At 43.3% G+C, this 21,379-nt stretch overlaps 1 protein-coding gene across 4 annotated transcripts in view; it reads right to left on the reverse strand.

The window, feature by feature from the left end:
• The window catches only part of SASH1 (SAM and SH3 domain containing 1), a 265,093-nt gene that overhangs the window by 169,067 nt on the left and 74,647 nt on the right, over nt 1-21,379 (reverse strand). The window contains exon 1 of one of the 4 annotated variants that reach the window (XM_010862552.1): nt 21,234-21,373. The exons of 2 other annotated variants lie outside the window; for them this stretch is intronic. In XM_010862552.1, coding sequence (XP_010860854.1) covers nt 21,234-21,362 — 129 coding nt within the window. In that variant the 5' untranslated portion in view covers nt 21,363-21,373. Of the gene's footprint in view, nt 1-20,216; nt 21,209-21,233; nt 21,374-21,379 lie in introns of those variants that run through there. One more of the 4 variants, XM_010862554.1, reaches the window with a different exon arrangement.

Here is a 21,379-nt window from a genome sequence, read left to right on the forward strand (position 1 = left end):
TTGTGATCCACACAGTCAAAGGCTTTGGCATAGTCAATAAAGCAGAAATAGATGTTTTTCTGGAACTCTCTTGCTTTTTCCATGATCCAGCAGATGTTGGCAATTTGATCTCTGGTTCCTCTGCCTTTTCTAAAACCAGCTTGAACATCAAGAAGTTCACGGTTCATGTATTGCTGAAGCCTGGCTTGGAGAATTTTGAGCATTACTTTACTACCATGTGAGATGAGTGCAATTGTGCGGTAGTTTGAGCATTCTTTGGCATTGCCTTTCTTTGGGATTGGAATGAAAACTGACATTTTCCAGTCCTGTGGCCACTGCTGAGTTTTCCAAATATACAGGTATTTATAAATATATATATACGTATAAATCTATCTATATATAGGTATATAGCCATATACATAGACAGGATACACATCTACATTATATGTCAGTATTCTCACATGTTATTTACTTAAAACATTCAAGACAATGTAGGTTTTACTGACTCCACCATACCAATGAGAACAGATACTCAGGGAGGTGACAAATGTGTCCATTTGTCACATAGCTCATGAAGCACAGACCCAGGCTTCAAACCCACACCTGTTTACCCCAAAACCTGACTTCACCATTTTAGTAGTGTGGACTTACAGCAGTTGGGTATGTTAACAAATCTTAGCTAACCTTGCTGCTGCTGCTGCTAAGTCGCTTCAGTCATGTCCGACTCTGTGCACCCCATAGACGGCAGCCCACCAGGCCCCCCAGTCCCTGGGATTCTCCAGGCAAGAACACTGGAGTGGGTTGCCATTTCCTTCTCCAATGCATGAAAGTGAAAAGTGAAATTGAAGTCGCTCAGTCGTGTCCGACTCTTAGCGACCCCATGGACTGCGGCCCACCAGGGTCCTCCGTCCATGGGATGTTCCAGGCAAGAGTACTGGAGTGGGGTGCCATTGCCTTACTGCTTATCTAAATTATAAAGTCATCTATTAAGGCCTTCCACAGAAGGCTCCCCTCCATTATATTTTTAAATAAAAGTGACAGCTAGTTAACTTGACGCCCAAGCTACACACACAGGTGTACGGCTAAATCATCCTTCCAACCACAATTGAGGAAGCCCATCCCTGGGTGCTTGGCCATGCCAAATGAAGTCATACATCATCCAAGCCATCCTTTCTGTCCGAGGCCGGGATCACAGCTCAGCACTGGAGGGACCACTCGTGGCCCTGTGGGGAAAGCTGAGGCCTGGAGACCCTGACTGTGGCTCTAGTGGCCTCTGAAGGTGTCCCCTGCCAAGCTCTTTACCCCAGTTCTTCATGCTGGAGCATGAAATAGCAAACCGGAGCTGGGTGCCCGGGGGGCAGAAACTCAGTGTCTTCCCACCAACTCCCCTCTCCCAAGTCTGAGCGGGAGCACTGGAAAGGGTGGGTCCAGACACAGATTGGGGCCTGACCTCAGCGCAGAGCCTGGAGGGCAGAGGGGGCTGCGATCATCACATCCTGGTCAGTCCCGGCCCGCCCTCTGCCAGGACAGCTTCCTGAGGAAATCCTGCTGGCTACAGAGAAACGGGTGGCCCGGGCCAAGGATGTAAACAGGAGTGGTGTGCTTTGTTCTGTGTCCCTGCACACTAGAGCAGGGCCTTGGCTCCACAGCTTTTGGGGCAGCAGCACCACTGAAGGGCCAAGGCTGAGCAATGCCTCGGATGACTAGGACTTACAAGTCAGAATGGGCATGGCTTCACGCAACTGTTTTAAGACTGACGTGATCTCTCCTACGCTTTAAGCCTAAGAAAGAATTTGGTTGTTTTAGTTGCGACCAACTCTGCGCGACCCCAGGGACTGCAGCCTGCCAGGCTCCTCTGTCCATGGGATTCTTCAGGCAAGAGTACTGGAGTGGGTTGTCATTTCCTTCTCCAGGAGAATCTTCCCAACGCAGGGACCGAACCCGCGTTTCTTATGTCTCCTGTATTGGCAGATGAGTTCTTTACCAATTTACACCACTTGGGAAGCCCCTGACCCTTACATGATACCTAACCTCACTCGACCTCATCTGTAAAATGGGGTGATAATGCCAGCACCTGCATCTCATCTCATCTCAACAGGAGTGTGACAAGATGAAAAGCAATAACCCCCGATGGCATTTAGCATAGTGCCTGTCACACAGCAGATGCTCAGTAACAATCTTAGCCAGTATTCAGGTTCAGTTCAGTTCAGTCGCTCAGTCGTGTCCAACTCTTTGAGACCCCATGGGCTGCAGCACACCAGGCTTCCCTGTCCATCACCAATGATTGGAGCCTAGCTAGTATTACAAGCACCAAAATTAGAGAATTAATTGTCTAAACAAAGCCCAGGGATGCCACTATCTGTAAAGTCTTTATTTTTATGAACAGTAACACAGAGGTATTTGAGGGTTTTGGGGTTTTTTTTGAGACATTTAATTAAGTTTGGCAATTATTTCCCCACTAAGGCTCTTATACATGAAGTTTCATGTAAATATTATTTGGAATCAGACTTTTGAATACCAGAGACTGCATTTATGCTATGGTTTATACCAACTAGAGATAGCAGCCTGGGAAAAAAGCTCTTCCCCTTGCCATCAACAATCATTTGGGTGGTGGAATCTGCCTCTTCCAGGCGTGAATTCTCCCACCACCACAGGGTCTGATGTGGGGGTCTGGTTTCTCAAGAAGCTGAGAACAGTCCTGTCTGCCCACGTGGGTCAGCTGAGCACAGGGGACTCCAGCCAAATGACATCTTACAATAGTGAGCTTGCAGCTTTTCGTCACTGTGCTTCCTGAGAGAAGCAATGAAGTCAGTGTGAAAATACGTCTAATCTTAGAAGTCAACACAAGGTCATCACACGGGAAGCGGGAGAGGGAACACTGAAGGCCTTTTCTAATTGATCAGATGAGAAATTTGGGATTTGGAAATTTCAAGAAAACTGAGAAGACCGATCGGGGCCCTACGTTTAAAAAGTTTTGGAGTTCCATGGTGGTCCAGTGGCTAAGACGCTTCACTCTCAACGCAGGAGGTCAGCTTATGAAAACTGCCAGAAACACTCTACTTTTGGATGGGAAGGTGGGTGATAGTGTGTGGGGTGGGGGATGGAGGGTTGGGGCGACCCCTGTATTGAAATTGTGTTCCCTTCACATTTCACTGTTACTATTTTGCAGTGTTTGTTGCTGTCAAAACTCTTGGAAACAATACTCACCCAATCACTTTGTCAGCAAGCCTTTCAAGCACAGATAGAGCCACCAGCCAGAAGGGACTCTCACCTCGACCTTGCACCAAGAGAACCTTCCTTTCGGCCTTGAGTCTCTTCCTGCCCCAACTACAGCAATTTCTGGTTTTATATTCTTCTTAGATAGTGAATCACAAACTCTAAGCATGCTCAGAACAGCCAACTTTTGCATTTTTAACATCATATCACATTAATGAGGTTTCTTAAACCCTTTTCTACCCATTGCTGAGCTTGATTTTAAATTACTGATTCTTCTGTCAGTTTTTGAAGGGACTGCACTTTGTTCCAAGCGCTTACTCCACTGACTTCCCCCAGCCCTGGGGTGAGTCTGTTTTCAGAAGAAGTGGCAGCTGGGGGCCATCTCTGAAAATTTCTGGAGCCCTCTTCCTTCGGGACCGTGAATCATCTTCCTTCTCAGTCTCAGCTTTAAAATTTCCCTTTTCCTCTGCAAATCAGAAGTTTCTTAATAGGATGTCTACTGGGCTGTGTAATAGTCTCCAAAGGGAAGTGATGAAGGTTTTGGCTTGAATCATTGAACTAGTGTTGGAAATGTAATCTATGATCATGTACTATGGGGAGCAGTCCATCACTAACAGGATGGGCTACAGATGATGTAGGAAATTTAATTTTTCTAGCTATCCATTTTTATTGTACTTTACAAAGAACAGTTCTCTCAAAGCATTTATTCTGAACAATTGGTGGGAATTAAAACTAATTTATCCCAGGGTCTAAACCTTTTAGGATGAAAATCCCATAAGATTTTAACTAAAATGTTCAGCAAAAAAGTCACGGAGATTAAAATAAAACACACTATATATTGTTTCCATTTTCTCCATACTTCCATTCCTGACCCTCAGCAATTCCATAAGGAATGGTTTCTGACTCCTCAAATTGGGCATCATAGTTAAGATACTACAGCAGTTGACATTGGCTCAGAGACCAGGAGAGCAGAGTGGTGTAAGGAGAAGCTTCAAGTGGAGGTAACATTTTCATCCAGAAACCTCCATCGGTTAAGTTCAGTTTAGTTGCTCAGTCGTGTCCAGCTCTTTGCCACCCCATGGACTGCAGCACACCAGGCCTCCCTGTCCATCACCAACTCCCGGAGTTTATTCAGACTTGTGCCCATTGAGTTGGTGATGCCATCCAGCCATCTTATCCCCTGTCTTCCCCTTCTCCTCCTGCCAGAAGCCTCTATCACTCCTCTCCCAACACAGTCCCTGTGGGACACCATCATTCATCTCCCTCTGAAGGACAGAGGGCAGAAAACACAATGGGTGAGCCCAAAGGGTGAAACATGACCTGATATTTACAAATATCACCACTAACATTCCTGGGGCCACGTAGACGCAATCCCCCCCAAATCCCTTTGCCAGATTCTCTGACCCTTCTCCCCACCCCGAGCTCATTGGCCCCCACCTAGAATGACAGTCTGTTTTGTCTCTGCACCCTCTCCCAACTTCTCTTTGGGGTAATGGTTGAGATGGGGGCAGGGACAAGGAAGTGTTGTCCTCTTTGGAGGAGTCATTCAATTCTACCACTGTAGAGCAAAGAGGGAAGGCATTATATATAGTCTCTTCCTGACTAGATATACAGAGAGAGAGAGTAATAATAATGGTGAGAAGAGGGAAAAGTTGAAGGAACTGGCCTGAGGGTTTATTTAATGGGAACTGGGGTACAAGGCAATTTCCCATCCATTTCATTCCTCGGCTCATCAGATGGGAAATGCTGGACCTTCACCAAGCAAACACCTCCTTCGACTCTGGCCCTGTTTTCATTCCCTAGCACTTGGAAGAGGGACAGAGGAACCTGTCTTCCTCATCCCTGGTGGAGTCAACCCAAACCCAATCAGCGTTTGTTGCACAGGTGTCTGTGCTGCCCACGTCAGTTTCTTACTGAAGCTCACTGCTTCTCTACCTTGTCAACTTTCCTTCTCCTCCCGGTCAAGGTGTTGGTCCTTGCAAAGTATTAAAACTAGAAGAAGTTTTGCTTTCTTTATACCTGCCTCCTCTTCCCAGCAGCTGCTCCCCTACACACCCAGCACACCCACCTGGATCAGCTTCCTAGGGCTGCTGCATTCCAAAGTACCCCAAATTGGGTGACTTAGAAACACTATCTCAGTTCTAGAATCGGGAAGTCCCAAATCAAGGTTTCACATGTTCCCTCTGAAACCTGTAGGGGAATCCTTCTTTGCCTCTTCCTAGCTTGCAGTGTTTTGTCAGCAATCTTTGACATTCCGTGGCTTAATAGACACATCACTGTCATCCTCTATTTTCATGAACTTCTCTCTGTCTACATGGGTCTTCACAGCATCTTCCCTCTGTGGATGCCTTTGACTGTGTCCAAATTTCCCCACTTTGGATTAGAGCCCACTCTTAACAACCTCATCTTAACCCCTGATTAAACCTGCAAAGACTCTATTTCAAATAAGGCTGCATTCTGAGATTAAGAATGAGGGTCCAGACTTTAACACATCTTCTCTGGGGGGATACAATTCAACCCACACCACCACCTCACAGGACTATAGGGACAACGGAATGAGATAATGCATGAAAAGAGCTTAGCAGAGTGTTTGGCATGTAGTACATGATCAATCAGTCAATCTACATCAGCTGCCAACAACATTATTGCTCTTATTACTAGTATCTTTTTGCTCCATAGCAGCTTTGTTAAAATGGCATTAAAAACAAGTCTTTACAGCAGTCAGGTTTGAAAGAATGTTCCAACTACATCACAAAAATATAACCTCCAAATTCCTTGAGGGAGAAAAAAAAATTACAATGGTTGACTGGGTAACAAACTGTAAAATGTTCTTTGTTCTATCCAGTGAGTTCTGAAGCTTCAAGGAAGCGAGGAATGTAGAGCTGTGTAGGAATCAATAAAGGAAGTCCTCCAAAGAATCTGCTGACAACTGAATTTCTAAGCTCCTTTGGTTTGCAGGAAAAAAAAATTTTGATTCTATCTGCATGCTCTCTCTACTTTGCCACAAAGAACATAGGCTTTTATTTTTAAAATAATAGTTTACAGCAGGGTAATAGGACAGCAGATACACAAAGCATTAGAAAACCAGAAGCCAAAGAATCAATTAATTGACTGCTAATGGTCTCAGAAGTAGTGCCTTAAAAATACAAGAAAAAAAGGTGATCACTTTTAGTTTTAAAAGATATTTCAGTGTTGGCTATAACCCCAGTTGTACAGTGGTGACTATTAATCACCTCCAAGACACTGCTGCAGCACCAGCATGCTTTTCTCTGCACTAAGAAAACTTGTTTTGATTCAGATCTTCAGGGGACACCAGAAGGTAGCCTGCCACTGACCCCAGCCCTCATTCATTTTGCTAAGTCATTTTTCTACCAAAACAACATTTGGAACCTTATCAGCACCTGCTGCCAACCACATTGCATAATTCAGGACTGACTTATCTTGACCTAACTAGCAAATTCAGGATTTAAACCAATCTTGCTTTGGCTTGTTCACTTGGTATCTGGCTGATCCTCTGGGGAACCATCTACAACCAGCGCCCTCGAGCAACTCTCACCCAGGATTTTCTTCTTTGTATGTGAGAACTTGAAACAGAATGCCCTGAAACTTGTCTGCAAGTAAGTCAACAGGTATACAAATGAACAGTGTGTGTGTCTTTTTAAAAATCTTGATTTTAAAAAATATATACAGACAAATCTAGTATCATAAAACCAAACTGCAGCTTGAAAAAGTTTTGCAGCTTGAAAAACTTTTTGGCTGACAACAGGAGTCTGTGAAAGTGGATCTTCCTGTTTTCCACAGTAGAAGAACAAACTGGAAGTCATGAGAACTAAACTTTGGCTTTTCTAGAATTCGTGGCAAGCTGGTAACAATGAGCCACCAGATGTCTGTGCTTCTTTCTGCCTCCTCAGAAAAGATGAGCCTGCAGTCTTGAGTGTTTGCCACACTGACCCACAATATAGCATTCATGACCTCAGGGACCAGGCAACCTGGATGGAAAATGGGCAAACGCTGACCGGGCATCACCTTCTGGCTTTCCCTCCAAACTCAGATCAAAGAATAGCGGAGTCCACAACCAGCTCAGTCAGGTTGACTTCAGAGAAGCATTTGAAAATATTTGCAAAGATATAACTTCAGTGTTTCACCTTTATTTCACAGATCAAATAGATGAACTTAGAGGCCTAGAATGTGCAGAAGCCACAATCAGAAATTGCTGAATTATGGGTATTGAAGTTTGGGCAGTGAAATGTCAGTGTGTTTGAAAAGAAAACCAGGAACCCTGGATTACTCACCAGACTAGCAAATTGTGGTTGCCAACAAACTGGGTTTCTAGTAGCTATAAGGGCATTAAACCAGTCGATGCATGTAAGGACACACTATGAAACGTAAGGAGTTACATGCCTATGTAAGTATTATCACCTAATCTCCATGAGCAGTACTTAGAGTAAGGGATGTGACTTGCCGAAAAATCTCCTGATGCTTAAGGAGTATATTCATTCTACTTGACTCTCCTCAGGTTCCTATGGAAGCTCTTCTACCTGGAAGAGATCCTGTTTTCTAAAGACACAAGCTCTGGGATGTGCAGTCTTTCAGTGACCTGACAAGCTGAGGAGTTCTTTGACACAGAATGAGGGGGTTACCAGCGGACATTCTGGTGTGTTGAAATAGTACATAATTCTCTGCTAGTGCTAAAGTAACATCACATAGATTTCATTGTATCTTTCATGTATCTTTTGACACCTATTTACTTTATTGCTCATTGCATAGCCTCCATTTCATAATATCTTAATCAGGGCAAATCACTACCATGCACCAGTGTTATGAGAGGCTTTCATTAAGTCATCACCTGGATACCACATGTTACGTAAGTAGAAGCAAAATGCTGCAGAAGCAGTAACGACCTTTCCCCAGCAGACTATGTCCTAAGGCTACATTTTTTGTGGAAAGTTCTCGGTAAAATTGTATTTCATGATAAAATCTGCTTTAAAAATGATGTCTTATCTTTCCAACATAAAATTGTTCATCTTTATAGACTTTCTCAAAGTTTCACGTTTTCTATAAATGCATAATGAAGTCATTCCCTAAATTAAAATGTACATAAGTGGCATATTATCTAATAATGATTAATAATAATAACAATCTTCCTTGAAGCACAAAGAATCTCATTTTCTATCAAGTTCACACTGATAATGTGTCTGCAGGTTGCTCTGGGCTCTGGTGGGGACACTACCATATGATGCTTTTATAAATTCTTGATTGGAGATGGAAAACCAAGATGTAAAAACACAGAATGAATGCTTAGCAACCTGGGCAAAAACAGTGGTTAAATCAACAAAACCCTGGGGAAATATTTCACAAAAACATTTCAAGATACTAAAAGTAGATTTAGTACAGTTACATGGGTCCAGAACTCAAAAAATAAAATCATTAGTTAAGTGGATATTTTTCATATTTTACACATTTCTAAGAAGTCAACTATCAAAAAGATCTCATGCTATTGTGCCACTTAGTCACAAGGAGAACTGAAAAATAGCAATCTGTACAACCATTTAAGCTGAAAATATGTTTTCATTACAAATACCTTCCTGCCTCCAGAAAACCCTTCTTATTCACAAGTCCCATACATTCTCTCTCTTAAGTACACATAACATTTTTAACACCAGTTTCCTAAAGTGAAACATGAAGTTTAATACTTTGAAATAATTTATGCATTTGTTTTTAAATTTTGTATTCTAAAAAGGACATTTGGCAAACATTAAAAACATTAAATCATCCAAAAAAAAGTTAAATTAAAACAAATTAAATCAATAGTTAATATCAATCCTAAATTGAACATGTGGTATCAGACCACCCCTCCACTTAAAGATGAGCGTGAAGAGAAATTAATTCACACTCCAACTAAACATTTACCTATTAACAGCTAATAATAAATAACATTTATGATCTGCTTCCCATATGCCATGCACAGTTCTAGGGACTGAATTAATCTGACCAGACCCAATGATGTAAGTGGCTATCGTCCTCATTTTACTGATGAGGAAACCTAGGCACAGAACAGTTAAGGAGCTTGCTTAGGTCACGAAATGCTGAAGCCAAGCTCTAAAGCCACTCTGAACTGCTTCCTTTGCTCTTTATTCCCCTACAAAACAAACTTTCAGTTTTCTAAGAGGTGTTCAAACAATTTTTTCTTGTTTCTAAATGTGCTTATCCTGTTCCTCTTCTCTTGATAAAACAAACAAAAAAATCTAATTATATTGTACTATGACTTCATCGTTTAGTAGCTTCAAACTCACAGCAAAATTAAAGGAAACATAGATTTTCAATACGTCTCCTGCCCCCAAACATGCATAGCCTCCCTCATTATCAGTAGCCCCTACAATTACGTTGTGACTTAAAAGAAATAGATAGTTGGTCTTCTTCCCAGTCCTGGCACAGGGCTCCTAACTCTTGAATTTGGAATGATAGGAGCATCTTGTGTCATTCATTAGGGGTCCCTTCAGAGGCATCTGAATTTTTGTTAATGAGGTGACTTAGGCTGGGGCTCCTAGAGAGTCTCGGAATGGAGCTGGCCACCAAGAAGACCAAGTGATTAGAAATTAGGAACTTGCAGTCTTATCTCATTCTCGGTATCCTGGAAGGGAAGCGGGGCTAGAGATTGAGTGCAGTAACCAAAGGCCAATCCTGCCTATATAATGAAGCCTCCATAAAAACCTAAAAGGACAGAGTTCAGAGAGCTGCTGGACTGGTGACTACATGGAAATTCAAGGAGAGAGGTGCCCGAGGTGCCTGAAAGAACATGGAAGTGAAACAGGAGAGAAGGGAGCAGGGCACAATCTTTGAAAGAATGACACAGCCGGAGGACACAACATCAACTGATTAGAATCAAAAGGGTCCAAGATGGCAGACAAGTCAACTTCAGCTAGACCTTGGTCCTCAGTATACGCTCACTGTAACACATCAGCAATTGCCAGGACAGTTCCAAGGCCGATCAGCAAAGCCAAAAAGTGGGCAGTGGCTCAATTTCTGGAAATCTCCATGCTTTCCCCAAAAAAGGTTGGAATAATCCTTCCACTCATTTGCTTGCTAAGTCGCTTCAATCGTGTCCGACTCTGTGCGACGCCATAGACAGCAACCCACCAGGCTCCCCCGTCCCTGGGATTCTCCAGGCAATAACACTGGAGTGGGATGCCATTTCCTTCTCCATCCACTCGTTTACCCAGCCCATAAAAATTAACCATGCCACAATTTGGGGCCCACTCACCCTCTGCAATGGCCCACACTCTGTGGACTATGTTTCTCTCTGAATAAATCCACTTCTTACCAATCACTTTGTTTCTCACTGAATTCCTTCTGTGCAAAGACACAAAGAACATGTGAGTAATTCTAATTAAAAGATTATTGGGTCAAGTCCCAAGCAGGGTTTTGACTGGGTTCGAGTCCCAGCCGCGTGGGTTAGAGTCCCAAACTGGGTTTTGGCTGTGTTCAAGTCCTGGCCTTGTGGGTCCGAGTCCTGGTACACGGGTCAAGTCCCAGCCTGAGGTCAACGGTTTCAGAAGCTCTACCCTCTCCCCACATACTAACCCTAAGCAAGGTTCTTCCAACTGGCTGTTCCTAAGTTATATCTCTTTATAATCCCATAATCCAGTAAGTAAAAACTGGTTGATTTAGCAAGTAAATTGGGTTTCCCAAGTTCTGAGTGCTGCTCTAGCAAACTAATGGAATCCAGCAGCCAGCCAATCGAAACCACACATAACAATCTGGACTTGCGATTGGCAACTGTAATAGGGGCAGTCTTTGGGACTGAGCTAGTAGATAGCAAGACCTAACACTAGCAGAAAAAATGTCAGATTTGAATTAAATTTGTGGGAAACTCAGTGTCCACTGAAAATCTGAGAATTGCTTGGGGTATTGAAATAAATCCATCAGACACATTAGAGTGGTGAGTACATTTGTTACAACCTACGTTGTCACATCATAATCACCCCAAATCCAAAGCATGCAACATGATTCACTCTTGCTGTTGAACATCATTATAAAAATTCTCCATGCTCCACCTCTTCATCCGTCCCTTCCCCCAACCCTGGCAACCACTGATCTTTTCAATGTCTCCATAGTCTTGCCTTTTCCAAACTGTCATATAGTCAGAATCAAAAATCTTCTCGGATTGGTTTCTTTCACTTAGTCATAAGCATTTAGGGTTCTTCCACATCTGTTAATGGCTTGATAGCTCATTTGTTTTTATCCCTAGATAATTTCCACCAAGCTTTACTTGTCCATTCACCTACTGAAAGACATTTTGGTTGGTTCCAGGTTTGGGCAATTATGAATAAAGTTGCTATAAATAGATGTATGCAGTTTTTTGTGTGGAGGACCTAAGTTTTCACTTTCTTTGGGCAAACACCAAGGAGTGCAATTGCTGGACTGGATGGTGAGAATAAGACTTAGTTTTGTAAGAAACCACCAAATGGTCTTCCAAAGTGGCTGTACCATTTTTCATTCTCACCAGCAGTGAACAAGAGTTTCAGTTGTTCCTCATCTTCTTCAGCATTTGATGTGGTCAGTGTTCCAGACTCTGGCAATTGTTATAGGTGTGCAGGGGTATCTCACTACTGTTTTGTTTAAAAAAAATTTTTTAACCCTGCATATTTTCAAACAAGGACACTTGTAAAATTGTTAACGTTTTATCTCATGTCTGTGCTCAGTCATGTCCAACTCTTTGCGACCACGTGGACTGTAGCCCACAAGGCTCCTCTATCCATGAAATTCTTCAGGCAAAAATACTGGAGTGGGCTACCATTTCCTACTCCAGGAAGTGGATCTTTCTGATCCAGGAATTGAAACTGTGTCTCCTGCATTGCCTGCATTAGCAGGAGATTCTGTACCATGGTGCCACCTGGAAGCCCTCATACTACAAGACTCCATTTTAGCCAAAAGGCCAAGAAGCAGTTATCTTATAACGATAACTTTAAATCCTTTAAAGTTATAAAGAGTCCTTTAAACCCTCTGAAAATGAATGTAAGCCTATAGCAAAGATACTTATTCTTAAACTAGAATATACCTTTCTTCTTAATAACAAATAATATTGAAACACTCAATTTTTAAGAGTGCCCAAAAAAGCATAAAAACATTTTTTACCTCGAGTGTGAAAAAAATGTGTTGGTTGATAAGAAGTCTTAGGCAAAAGTCATCAAGTCCACAAAATTAGGATACATTTTGAAAGTAACCAAGATTAAGGATACACACTAAACTAAAAAAAAAAAGTTTTTCTTCTGCCCTTCAATAATACTTTTAGTTAAGATTACAATTATAGGCATTATTTTTCTTTCACTTTTAATTCCACTTTCAAATCTTCAAACCAGGACAGAAAATGAAGCCGTAACAGGCGCAGAGTGATGTGTGGACACACTAGACCTTCCTCATTCACTGCTTGCTGTAAAACCAAACAAGCAGTGGATGAAGCAACAGAACCAACCAAGAACCAAATCTGCATCACAGACACCAAGGAGAGCTGCCAAGTATCTCTATGGACACACAGAACTAAACTCTATAGAGCAATCATTATAAACGCAAACGTATCCGTGTTTTCACCAATCAGCTTAGAAAGTTGAAAAACAAGAGGAAGTCCCTTCAGAAAAGAAAGAATATGGGTTGCAGAGAGGTTCTGTCTCTAAGATACTCCAATGCCTGAGTCTCCAGCCTCCGTGCCGGATTCTCTATTACAGGACTTGACAAGCAAGAAAAAATACAAGCTAAGTTATCTCCAGGAAGCATCTCAACTCATAAAGAATTAATGCTATCCAGTGAAACATCTTATGAAACAAAAGGGGGGACACTAGGCAGCTGGCTAGGAGCAAAGCTAACGACCGGCAGACCCACACATTCCAGGTGTCCTGACCAAATTAAGTTAATTAGCAAATTAGTATACGTTTATTTGAGAAACAATTCCAAGTCATCATAAAAATACATTTTATCTCAAAATTAGTCTGAAGGTTTACTGCTTATAGTCTTACACTGGTATTAAAAGGTACAGTTAATTCTTAGAGCTTTAGCCTCTACACATCTAAATTCATTATTTTGAAATCAATTTTATTCCTACCCTAAAAAAGAATGTGTGTAAACTATGGATAAACTCATCATATAATAGCGGGATTATGATGGTTAAGTCTGAAGCATCAAGTATTCTTCGACCCAAGTGTTTCAGTGGTAAAGAATCCACTTGCCAATGCAAGAGACTCAGGTTCAAGCTCTGGGTAGGGAAGATCTCCTGGAGAAGGAAATGACAACCAGTTCTTACCTGAAAAATCCCATGGACAGAGGAGCCTGGCGGGCTACAAGTCCATGGGGCCGCAAAGAGTCAGACAGGACTGAGCATATACACGTGACATGCCACACTGAGCATTTCCCTCTCTTTCACTGTCCTTTAGAATTAGCTTTTAAAAGATGGAATTAAAGATCCTTCGGTTATAGCATTGTGTGTGTAGTTATAAATAATAAATCTCCTTTTTAAGGAAACAAATCATTCACTCCCAAGCAAAGACAGGTAAGCAGATATGTGTACACGTAGATGTGTCAAGATAGACAATTTTTCTTTAGAATGAAAAAGTTACAGCACTACAACATCTCTAAAAATCTCTCGCATTAACCCAGCCTACTCTTGAGCGGAAAAGAATTTATCAAAAGTAAGTTACCAGGAGCAATCCTTGACTACTTACAGAGGAAAATATTGAGATGAATAGAAGCCAGATGATAGATAAACTCGTACATTTCACAAACGTTTAACCTCTCATCTTCTCTTGCCTAGACCACTAGTCTTCTTCCAAATTCATCACCAACTCATCACCCACAGAAGTCACATTTCTAGAAAGTGATCATGTCACATGTCAGTTTAAAATTCTGCAATGGCTTCTCATTGGAGCCTACAGAATGATGCCAGCTACCTCAGCTCTCACTACCCAGTACCCACCTCAGTGTGCTGTGCTCTCCCGTCTCTTTTCCCCTCAGCTCTCTCCAGAAGGCCCTTCCTCCCTTCTTTCCTCCTTAGCCCTCACTGGGGAACACCTCTCAAGGGAAACCTACTCACTGCCAGGACCCAAGGTGGAAGGCATCTCTGGGACTGACCTGCCTGCACCAGCACCATGGCTGACCACCCCCCACCCCCGACTCTGTACTCCAGCCTCCTTGGAGCACTCTACACACTGCACTACACAACTAGGTATTTAAGGAAGGAGCGGTGGATGCTGTTTGTCCTTCTGGAAGCCAAGGGTATGTGCAGTTAGTACTTAGCTTAAAAACGTAAGCAGAAAGATTGACAGTCCATTTGCTGTTGTTCAGTCACTAAGTCATGTCCAACTCTTTGAGACCCCATGGACTGCAGCATGCCAGGCTTCCCTGTCCATCACCAACTCCCAGAGCTTGCTCAGACTCATGTCCATCGAGTTGGTGATGCCATCCAACCATCTCATCCTCTGTCGTCCCCTTCTCCTCCTGCCTTTAATCTTTCCCAGAATCAGGGTCTTTTCTAAATAGTTGGCTCTTTGCATCAGGTGGCCAAAGGATTGGAGCTTCAGCTTCAGCTTCAGCATCAGTCCTTCTAATGAATATTCAGGACTGATTTCCTTTAGGATTGACAGGTTTGATCTCCTTGCAATCCAAGGGACTCTCAAGAGTCTTCTCCAACACCACAGTTCGAAAGCATCAATTCTTTGGCACTCAGCCTTTGTTCGGAGAAGGCAATGGCACCCCACTCCAGTACTCTTGCCTGAAAATCCCATGGATGGAGGAGCCTGGTGGGCTACACAGTCCATGGGGTCGCTAAGAGTCGGACACGACTGAGCGACTTCACTTTCATTTTTCACTCTCATGCATTGGAGAAGGAAATGGCAACCCACTCCAGTGTTCTTGCCTGGAGAATCCCAGGGACGGGGGAGCCTGGTGGGCTGCCGTCTAGTGGGTCGCACAGAGTCGGACACGACTGAAGTGACTTAGCAGCAGCAGCAGCCTTTGTTATGGTACAACTCTCACATCCATACACGACTGCTGGAAAAACCATACCTTTGACTATATGGACCTTTGTTGCCAAAGTGCTGTATCTGCTTTTGAAGAGGCTGTCTAGTTTTGTCATCGGTTTTCTTCCAATACTCAATAAGTGTCCCAGTAGAGATGTGAAAGAATGAACTATAAAACTGCAACTGTGAGTTAATTTCCAGGAAGTAACAGGGGATTCAAATCCCAGCTCCCCTGTTCACTATCTGTGTAATTCAGGATGTGCACATTTAACTCCACTGCAAAATGGGGACAACACTGCTCAATGGTCGCAATGAGAAGACCAAGTAAGTACAGGAAGGGCCCTGCCCACCATTGGGATTCAGTCCCTCTCCCAACACGGTGACAGTCTCTGGTCAGAAGCTGGAGTCAAGGATGGTGAAAAGGATGCAGAACAAGCCAGGTGGAAGGGGGAAAATGTTTCAAGGTAGAGAGCGGCAAAGAAAGCATGAAAGCAAGATGCTGGAAGACTAGGAATATGCACTGTGACTTTAGTGCCAGGGCCTCTTTTTTTAAAAAAATGATCATTTTATTTATTTATTTGGCTCTGCTGGGTCTTAGTTGCTACACCCAAACTCTCAGTTGTGACATGTGGGAATCTAGTTTTCTGAATAGGGATCCAGGGATGGAACCTGGGTCCCCTGCATTGGGAGTTCAGAGTCTTAGCCACTGGACCACTAGGGAAGTCCCCAGGGGTCTTTTTTGATAGCAAATCAAGGGCCCCAGCCAGAATTATAAGGCTTAACTCTGTCTTTGGCAGATAATTGAAAATTGAGAGGTCTGAGCTCTGGCCCCTACTCTGCTGCCCGAAGCCCTCCCATTCCTATCTAAATGAAGGAGTTGAGGGCTCCTGTCCAGGGTCTCTTTAGTCAGTGCCTCCTGATACATCACCCTGCAATTGCTCTACTTATGAAAAAGCCATAGGCTTTCCGCTGCCTAACAGGAACATAAAATCAAGATGAAGTCAGAATACTTGACACTAGGGCTGACGCTCAGATTCCAAGACCTAAAATTAAGTCATTAGCTAAAGGGCTTACGGTTAGACACCACCCAACAATATGTAAATTACACACTGTTCGGTACAAAGGAGTTTGCATTTTAAAAGCCCCCTAGGGATCTCACAGGCCTCTTCCCTCCCCCACACTTAAATACAGAGTGAAGGAGAATCTTTTAAAGAAAGAGGACTTTAGTAATCAGCAAGATACAATAAACCTAGCAGACAACCTAAAGAGTTTATTTATTATGTTTATTAACTTAAATAAACCTACTACACTTTTCTGTAGCCTGCATAGGAACTAGAAGAGGGGAAGGTCATCTGTGTAGAGTTTGTCTACACAATGGATATTTTCTAAGCATTGCTAGGAAATGGGTGTAAATTGTAGCAACACAGCAGGGAAATGTAAGGTCTGGGGGAGGTGCATCTTGCAGGATCTAGCAAACAATAGTTACTTACTAACTCCCTTCCTCTCCCTTCCCAGCAAAGGAGTCTTGAATGCCTGCTTCTTCCAATTGGAGGAAAACTTTATGAACCATCACAATTTACCAAATGGATACTTGGGGCTGAAAATAAGATCCACCTCTTCTAATAACCTCAACAATTCCTACTCTTAAAAAAAAAAAAAAAAATCTAGGCTCCCCCACCCCAAAATAGAAAATGGAATGTTTTGTCTGTAACCAGGGGGACAGAGGATGAGATGGTTAGATGGAGTCGTCAACGCAACGGTCCTGAGTCTGAGCAACCCCGGGAGGTAGTGAAGGACACGGAAACCTGGTGTGCGGCAGTCCGTGGGGTCTCAAAGCGTCGGACATTACTGAGCAACTGAATAACAAGAAGGGAGTAAAAATAAAAGTAAACCCCCAGAGGATTCTAACTGGTTCTGTACATCTCAACAGAAGTCTAAGAATGTCATCCTGAAAGGTGTCAGGTTTTGCAAACCCAAGCAGACCATACGTTGCCGAGTTAGAGAACAGAACAGAGTATCTGACTAGAAGACCACGGTTTAATTGCTCAGGGTTTACAAATATTTTCCAATTTGCCGATACGCTTTCAGTGAAAGTGCCAGGATTTGAGTTTGCACACTGGAACTGTCCAAGTGGTAGATTCAGCATAAAGAAAATTTATTCTTCATAAAGGCACCCCATTATAAGCCAGGGCATGAGTGTACAGAACTATATTTTGAAGTGGCTCCTGCACTTCAGAGTACAAGCTTTCTTCCTTTTTCACTCAAAAAAATCATGTTCTCAGCAGCCAGTCAGTAAGTCCCAAGCCCTGGAGGTAGAAAATTGAGTAAAATACGGACCATGCCCTCTAGGCCTGCACAATCCATAGTAAGTAGGGGTTCCCTATTATATATTCACTTGTTAGCATTTTATTCATGCCAGTACTCTCATTTTCATGCCATAAATTATACTGTTACTTCTCTAAATAAGCGTTTTGTTAACAACTATCTAAAAGCAACTAGTTGGTGCTGAACTGTGCAGGACTGAATTAATTTGAATGCAAAATGTGCCCTAATGAACTCAAACAACCACCCTGTATTTACTGAGATCAATGCCTCTGGGGTAACACCCCTCCCCTGGGTCAGAACCAACAAAATCTACCGGGGTTGGGGTGGGGCGGGTCGGGGTTCGGGGCTGGGGGGTCTGGGCTGGGGGGTGGGGAGGAGGGGAACGGGAGACAGATGGTGAGTGTTCCTTGTTATACTGCCCCTTCGGGAAAGGGGAGCTGTGCTCATTCAATTAAAAACCCTAATAGGCTTTGAAGTTCATATTTTTACACTGAGAAGAATCTAAAAAATAAAAGTAGCAACTGTGCCTGAAATCTGCTAAGTATGATGCTTGGATGTATAATTCCCCTTCTACCTCTTACTCCCCTCCGAAGTTCTCTAATAAAAAAGTGAAAGTCCCTCAGTCCTGTCTGACTTTGAGATTCTCCAGGCCAGAATACTGCAGGGAGTAGCCTTTCCTTTCTCCAGGAGATCTTCTCAACCCAGGGATCGAACCCAGGTCTCCCACATTGCAGGTGGATTCTTCACCAGCTGAGCCACAAGGGAAGCCCACGAATACTGGAGTGGGTAGCCTATCCCTTCTCCAGGGAATCTTCCCGACCCAGGAATGGAACACAGGGATGCAGGGATCTCCTGCACTGCAGGCAGATTCTTTACCACCTGAGCTATCAGGTAAAAGAATCTTCCAAATTTGTTGCTATTGTTTAGTCGCTAAGTCGTGTCCAACTCTATAGCGACCCCAAGGACTGTAGCCTGCCAGGCCCCTCTGTCCATGGTATTTCCCAGGCAATAATACTCGAGTGGGTTTCCATTTCCTTCTCCAGGGGATCTTCCGGACCCAGGGATAGAACTTGAGTCTCCTGCATTGGCAGGCGGATTCTTTACCACAGGTCCACAAACTTCCAAATCACCTTTGCCTACAATACCAGATGTAATCACATTTCTACTAAGTTGATCTGGGACAGTTAACTATGGAGCATCATGGCAACATGCTCCTGACTGGTGCAAGTCAGAAACCTGGGGTCCAGCTTGACGTTGCCTCTAACAAGGTATTCAATGCCCAAGTCACTTCGTCCATCTAGGCTGAGAGATGATTGTAAAATCCCGTATTTTAAATACAAAATGAAGAAAATGGTGTCTTTTATCTCTGTAAGAACAGACAAAGTCTGACGTCAGTTTTGTGTCATGATATATTTTTCCAAAGATAGTTTCTTACAAACACTTGGATGATAGCATCCTCAACACAGAATAAAGATCCTTTTCCCCCAGTGACTTCTCATAGGCCTGTACAGAGGATAGGTAAGCTGTGTCCTCTGCGTCTGCCTTTTGCCTAAGGAACAATCTTGATGCCCAAGATTTACAGGAAAAGAAGATCTTATAAAAGACGGGAAAGCAGGAGTGAACACTACCTGTTTAGGACAACCGTAACCGTCTTTCAGCCTCACATAGAACTAAATATTAGCTCTGTAAGAAGCACATATTTTCTTTTCTCCTGCATCGGCCTTTTGAATAACAGGTTTGGGCTTTTTGAGCCCCACCCCGTCTTCTAACTCAGCCAAAGAACACTCTGCTACGACTGACCCAACAGTGCTGGAATCTGCCAGGGAAGGGAGAGTCACTCTTCAGAAAGTGCTCCATGCCACCCCCACCCCCAAACGACCCTGAGCCCACACTTCAATATAAGTGAGCCCCTCTAAGCCTTCCCTCCCCAGCCCACACCCTACTAAAAGATGCAAACCAATTTTCTCAGTGACTGAAAATTTAGAGTGAGACCTAAGCAAGAAATAGCAAGATAAGCTTCTGCTGGATGAACTTAAAATACAGTCTATCACCACAACTTTTATATATGTTCATTGAGTTTTCTGGAATTTCACTGAAGGCCCGTATTCATCGGTAATGTTCAGAAAAGGCAAATAGCATAACTTGAAGTGTTTCTCAATATATATTTTTAAAATATTGGAGCGCCCTTGTGAGACGGCCCACACTCTGTCTATGGAGTGTGTATTTCCCTGAACAAATCTGCTTTCAAAAAATAAGTAAAATAAAATATCAGAGAGTGAGAAGAGCAGGTAGAAATCTTTGACCAACCTTCCCTGGCTCTCGGCATAGGAATAATCATTAATACCAAAGGACACCTAAAGATGGAATAACTGGGACTTTTAGGATCTCTGGAAAGATGAGCCACAAGATTATTTGCAAGAAAAAAAAAATAGACAGCCATTACTTATTGTTGTTCAATTGCTCAGTGTATCCAAGTCTTTGCGACCCCATGGACTGCAGCATGCCAGGCTTCCGTGTCCTTCACTGTTTCCCTGAGTTTGCTCACTTACCTCTGCCGTCCTCTTCTATTAACACTAGTATGCTGAGCACTAGCTATGTATCAACTTAGCTAAATCTCAGAAAATCCAAGAAGCAGATCTTCTTTGCTTCACTTTTCAGGTGATGAAATAGAACATCAGTGCAGCTGGGTACCTTGGCCATGCAGTCAGTCAATAGGAGGGCTGGGATCTGAATCCAGGCTCACTCACTACAAAGCCCAAGAGCTGAATCACTGCGGTAAAAATGGTTTCATCATTCCCAAAGAGCTTCTTTCAACAAACTACACCTCCTTCTATTAAAAAAAAAAAAAAAATCTCCAAGTAAATACAGAGCCTCTTCCAATTGGCTTCCACAACAGCCAATTCCAAATCTTTACATTGAAGTTGACTTTTTATATGTGGAGTAAGATGCCAGGCTTACTTTATGTGTGGAGTAAGGTGCCTGACCTACCACACATCTTATTCTAGTCTACCTGCCTCTCCACAGCTCCATCGAAGCAAATCTACTAATTCCTCAAGGCACTGAACCCTGAACAAGTTAAAGCTTCATCTTCCATGCCTAAAAACTATTTTTCAGAAATTATGCCAAATCCAGGGGCGGGTTTAGTTACTGGACATTTCAAAATACATGACAATACAGATTTAGCAAAATAAGCCCTATTGTTTTTAGCCCCAAACACATAACAAATATCCTGTAATTCTACAAATTGAAAACTGCAGAGTATGTTAGTTAACTTGTTGTGGTTCTGAGCAAGGAGGTAATTGTTTTCCTCTCCTGCTCAGACAACAAATAAACATCAGTAAAATCAGCCTCTTCCCAAATCCACAGCAGCCAAACACGGTTTATTTACATCCAGTCTTTTGAAAGACTCTTCCTCTTTTTCCACACCAACTTCTCAGCAGGTGTCCCAGATTACACTGTGCAACACCACACCCGATTGTTTAAAACATCTATCTTTGATCTGATCTGTGGCTGGTTATTTTTTAATTAGGTTTTTGAAATCCTAAACCTTGTGAATTTAACCCCTTAAGAACTAGAGCCGGAGAAGGACGACCCCCAAGGGGTGGGCTGGCCGAGTCAGCGAGCGCGCAGGAACGCGAGGTCCCCCAGAGGCTGCCCTGCTCCGGGGAGACCCACGACCCGCCCTCCCCGCGCCTCCAGGTAACTCACCAGGATGCCCATCACGTCGGTCCAGAGCCGGGAGAACGCCTCGGACATGCCCGCGCCCACCTCGGGCTCCGAAGCGGGCTCGGGTTCCGGCTCGGGCGCCGCGCCGGCGGCTCCCGCGTCTTGCTCCATGGCCGGGTCCCCGGGGC

The sequence above is a fragment of the Bison bison genome, unplaced genomic scaffold, assembly GCF_000754665.1.
Source record: "Bison bison bison isolate TAMUID 2011002044 unplaced genomic scaffold, Bison_UMD1.0 scf7180017864483, whole genome shotgun sequence".
In the NCBI taxonomy this organism is placed as follows: Eukaryota; Metazoa; Chordata; class Mammalia; order Artiodactyla; family Bovidae; genus Bison; species Bison bison.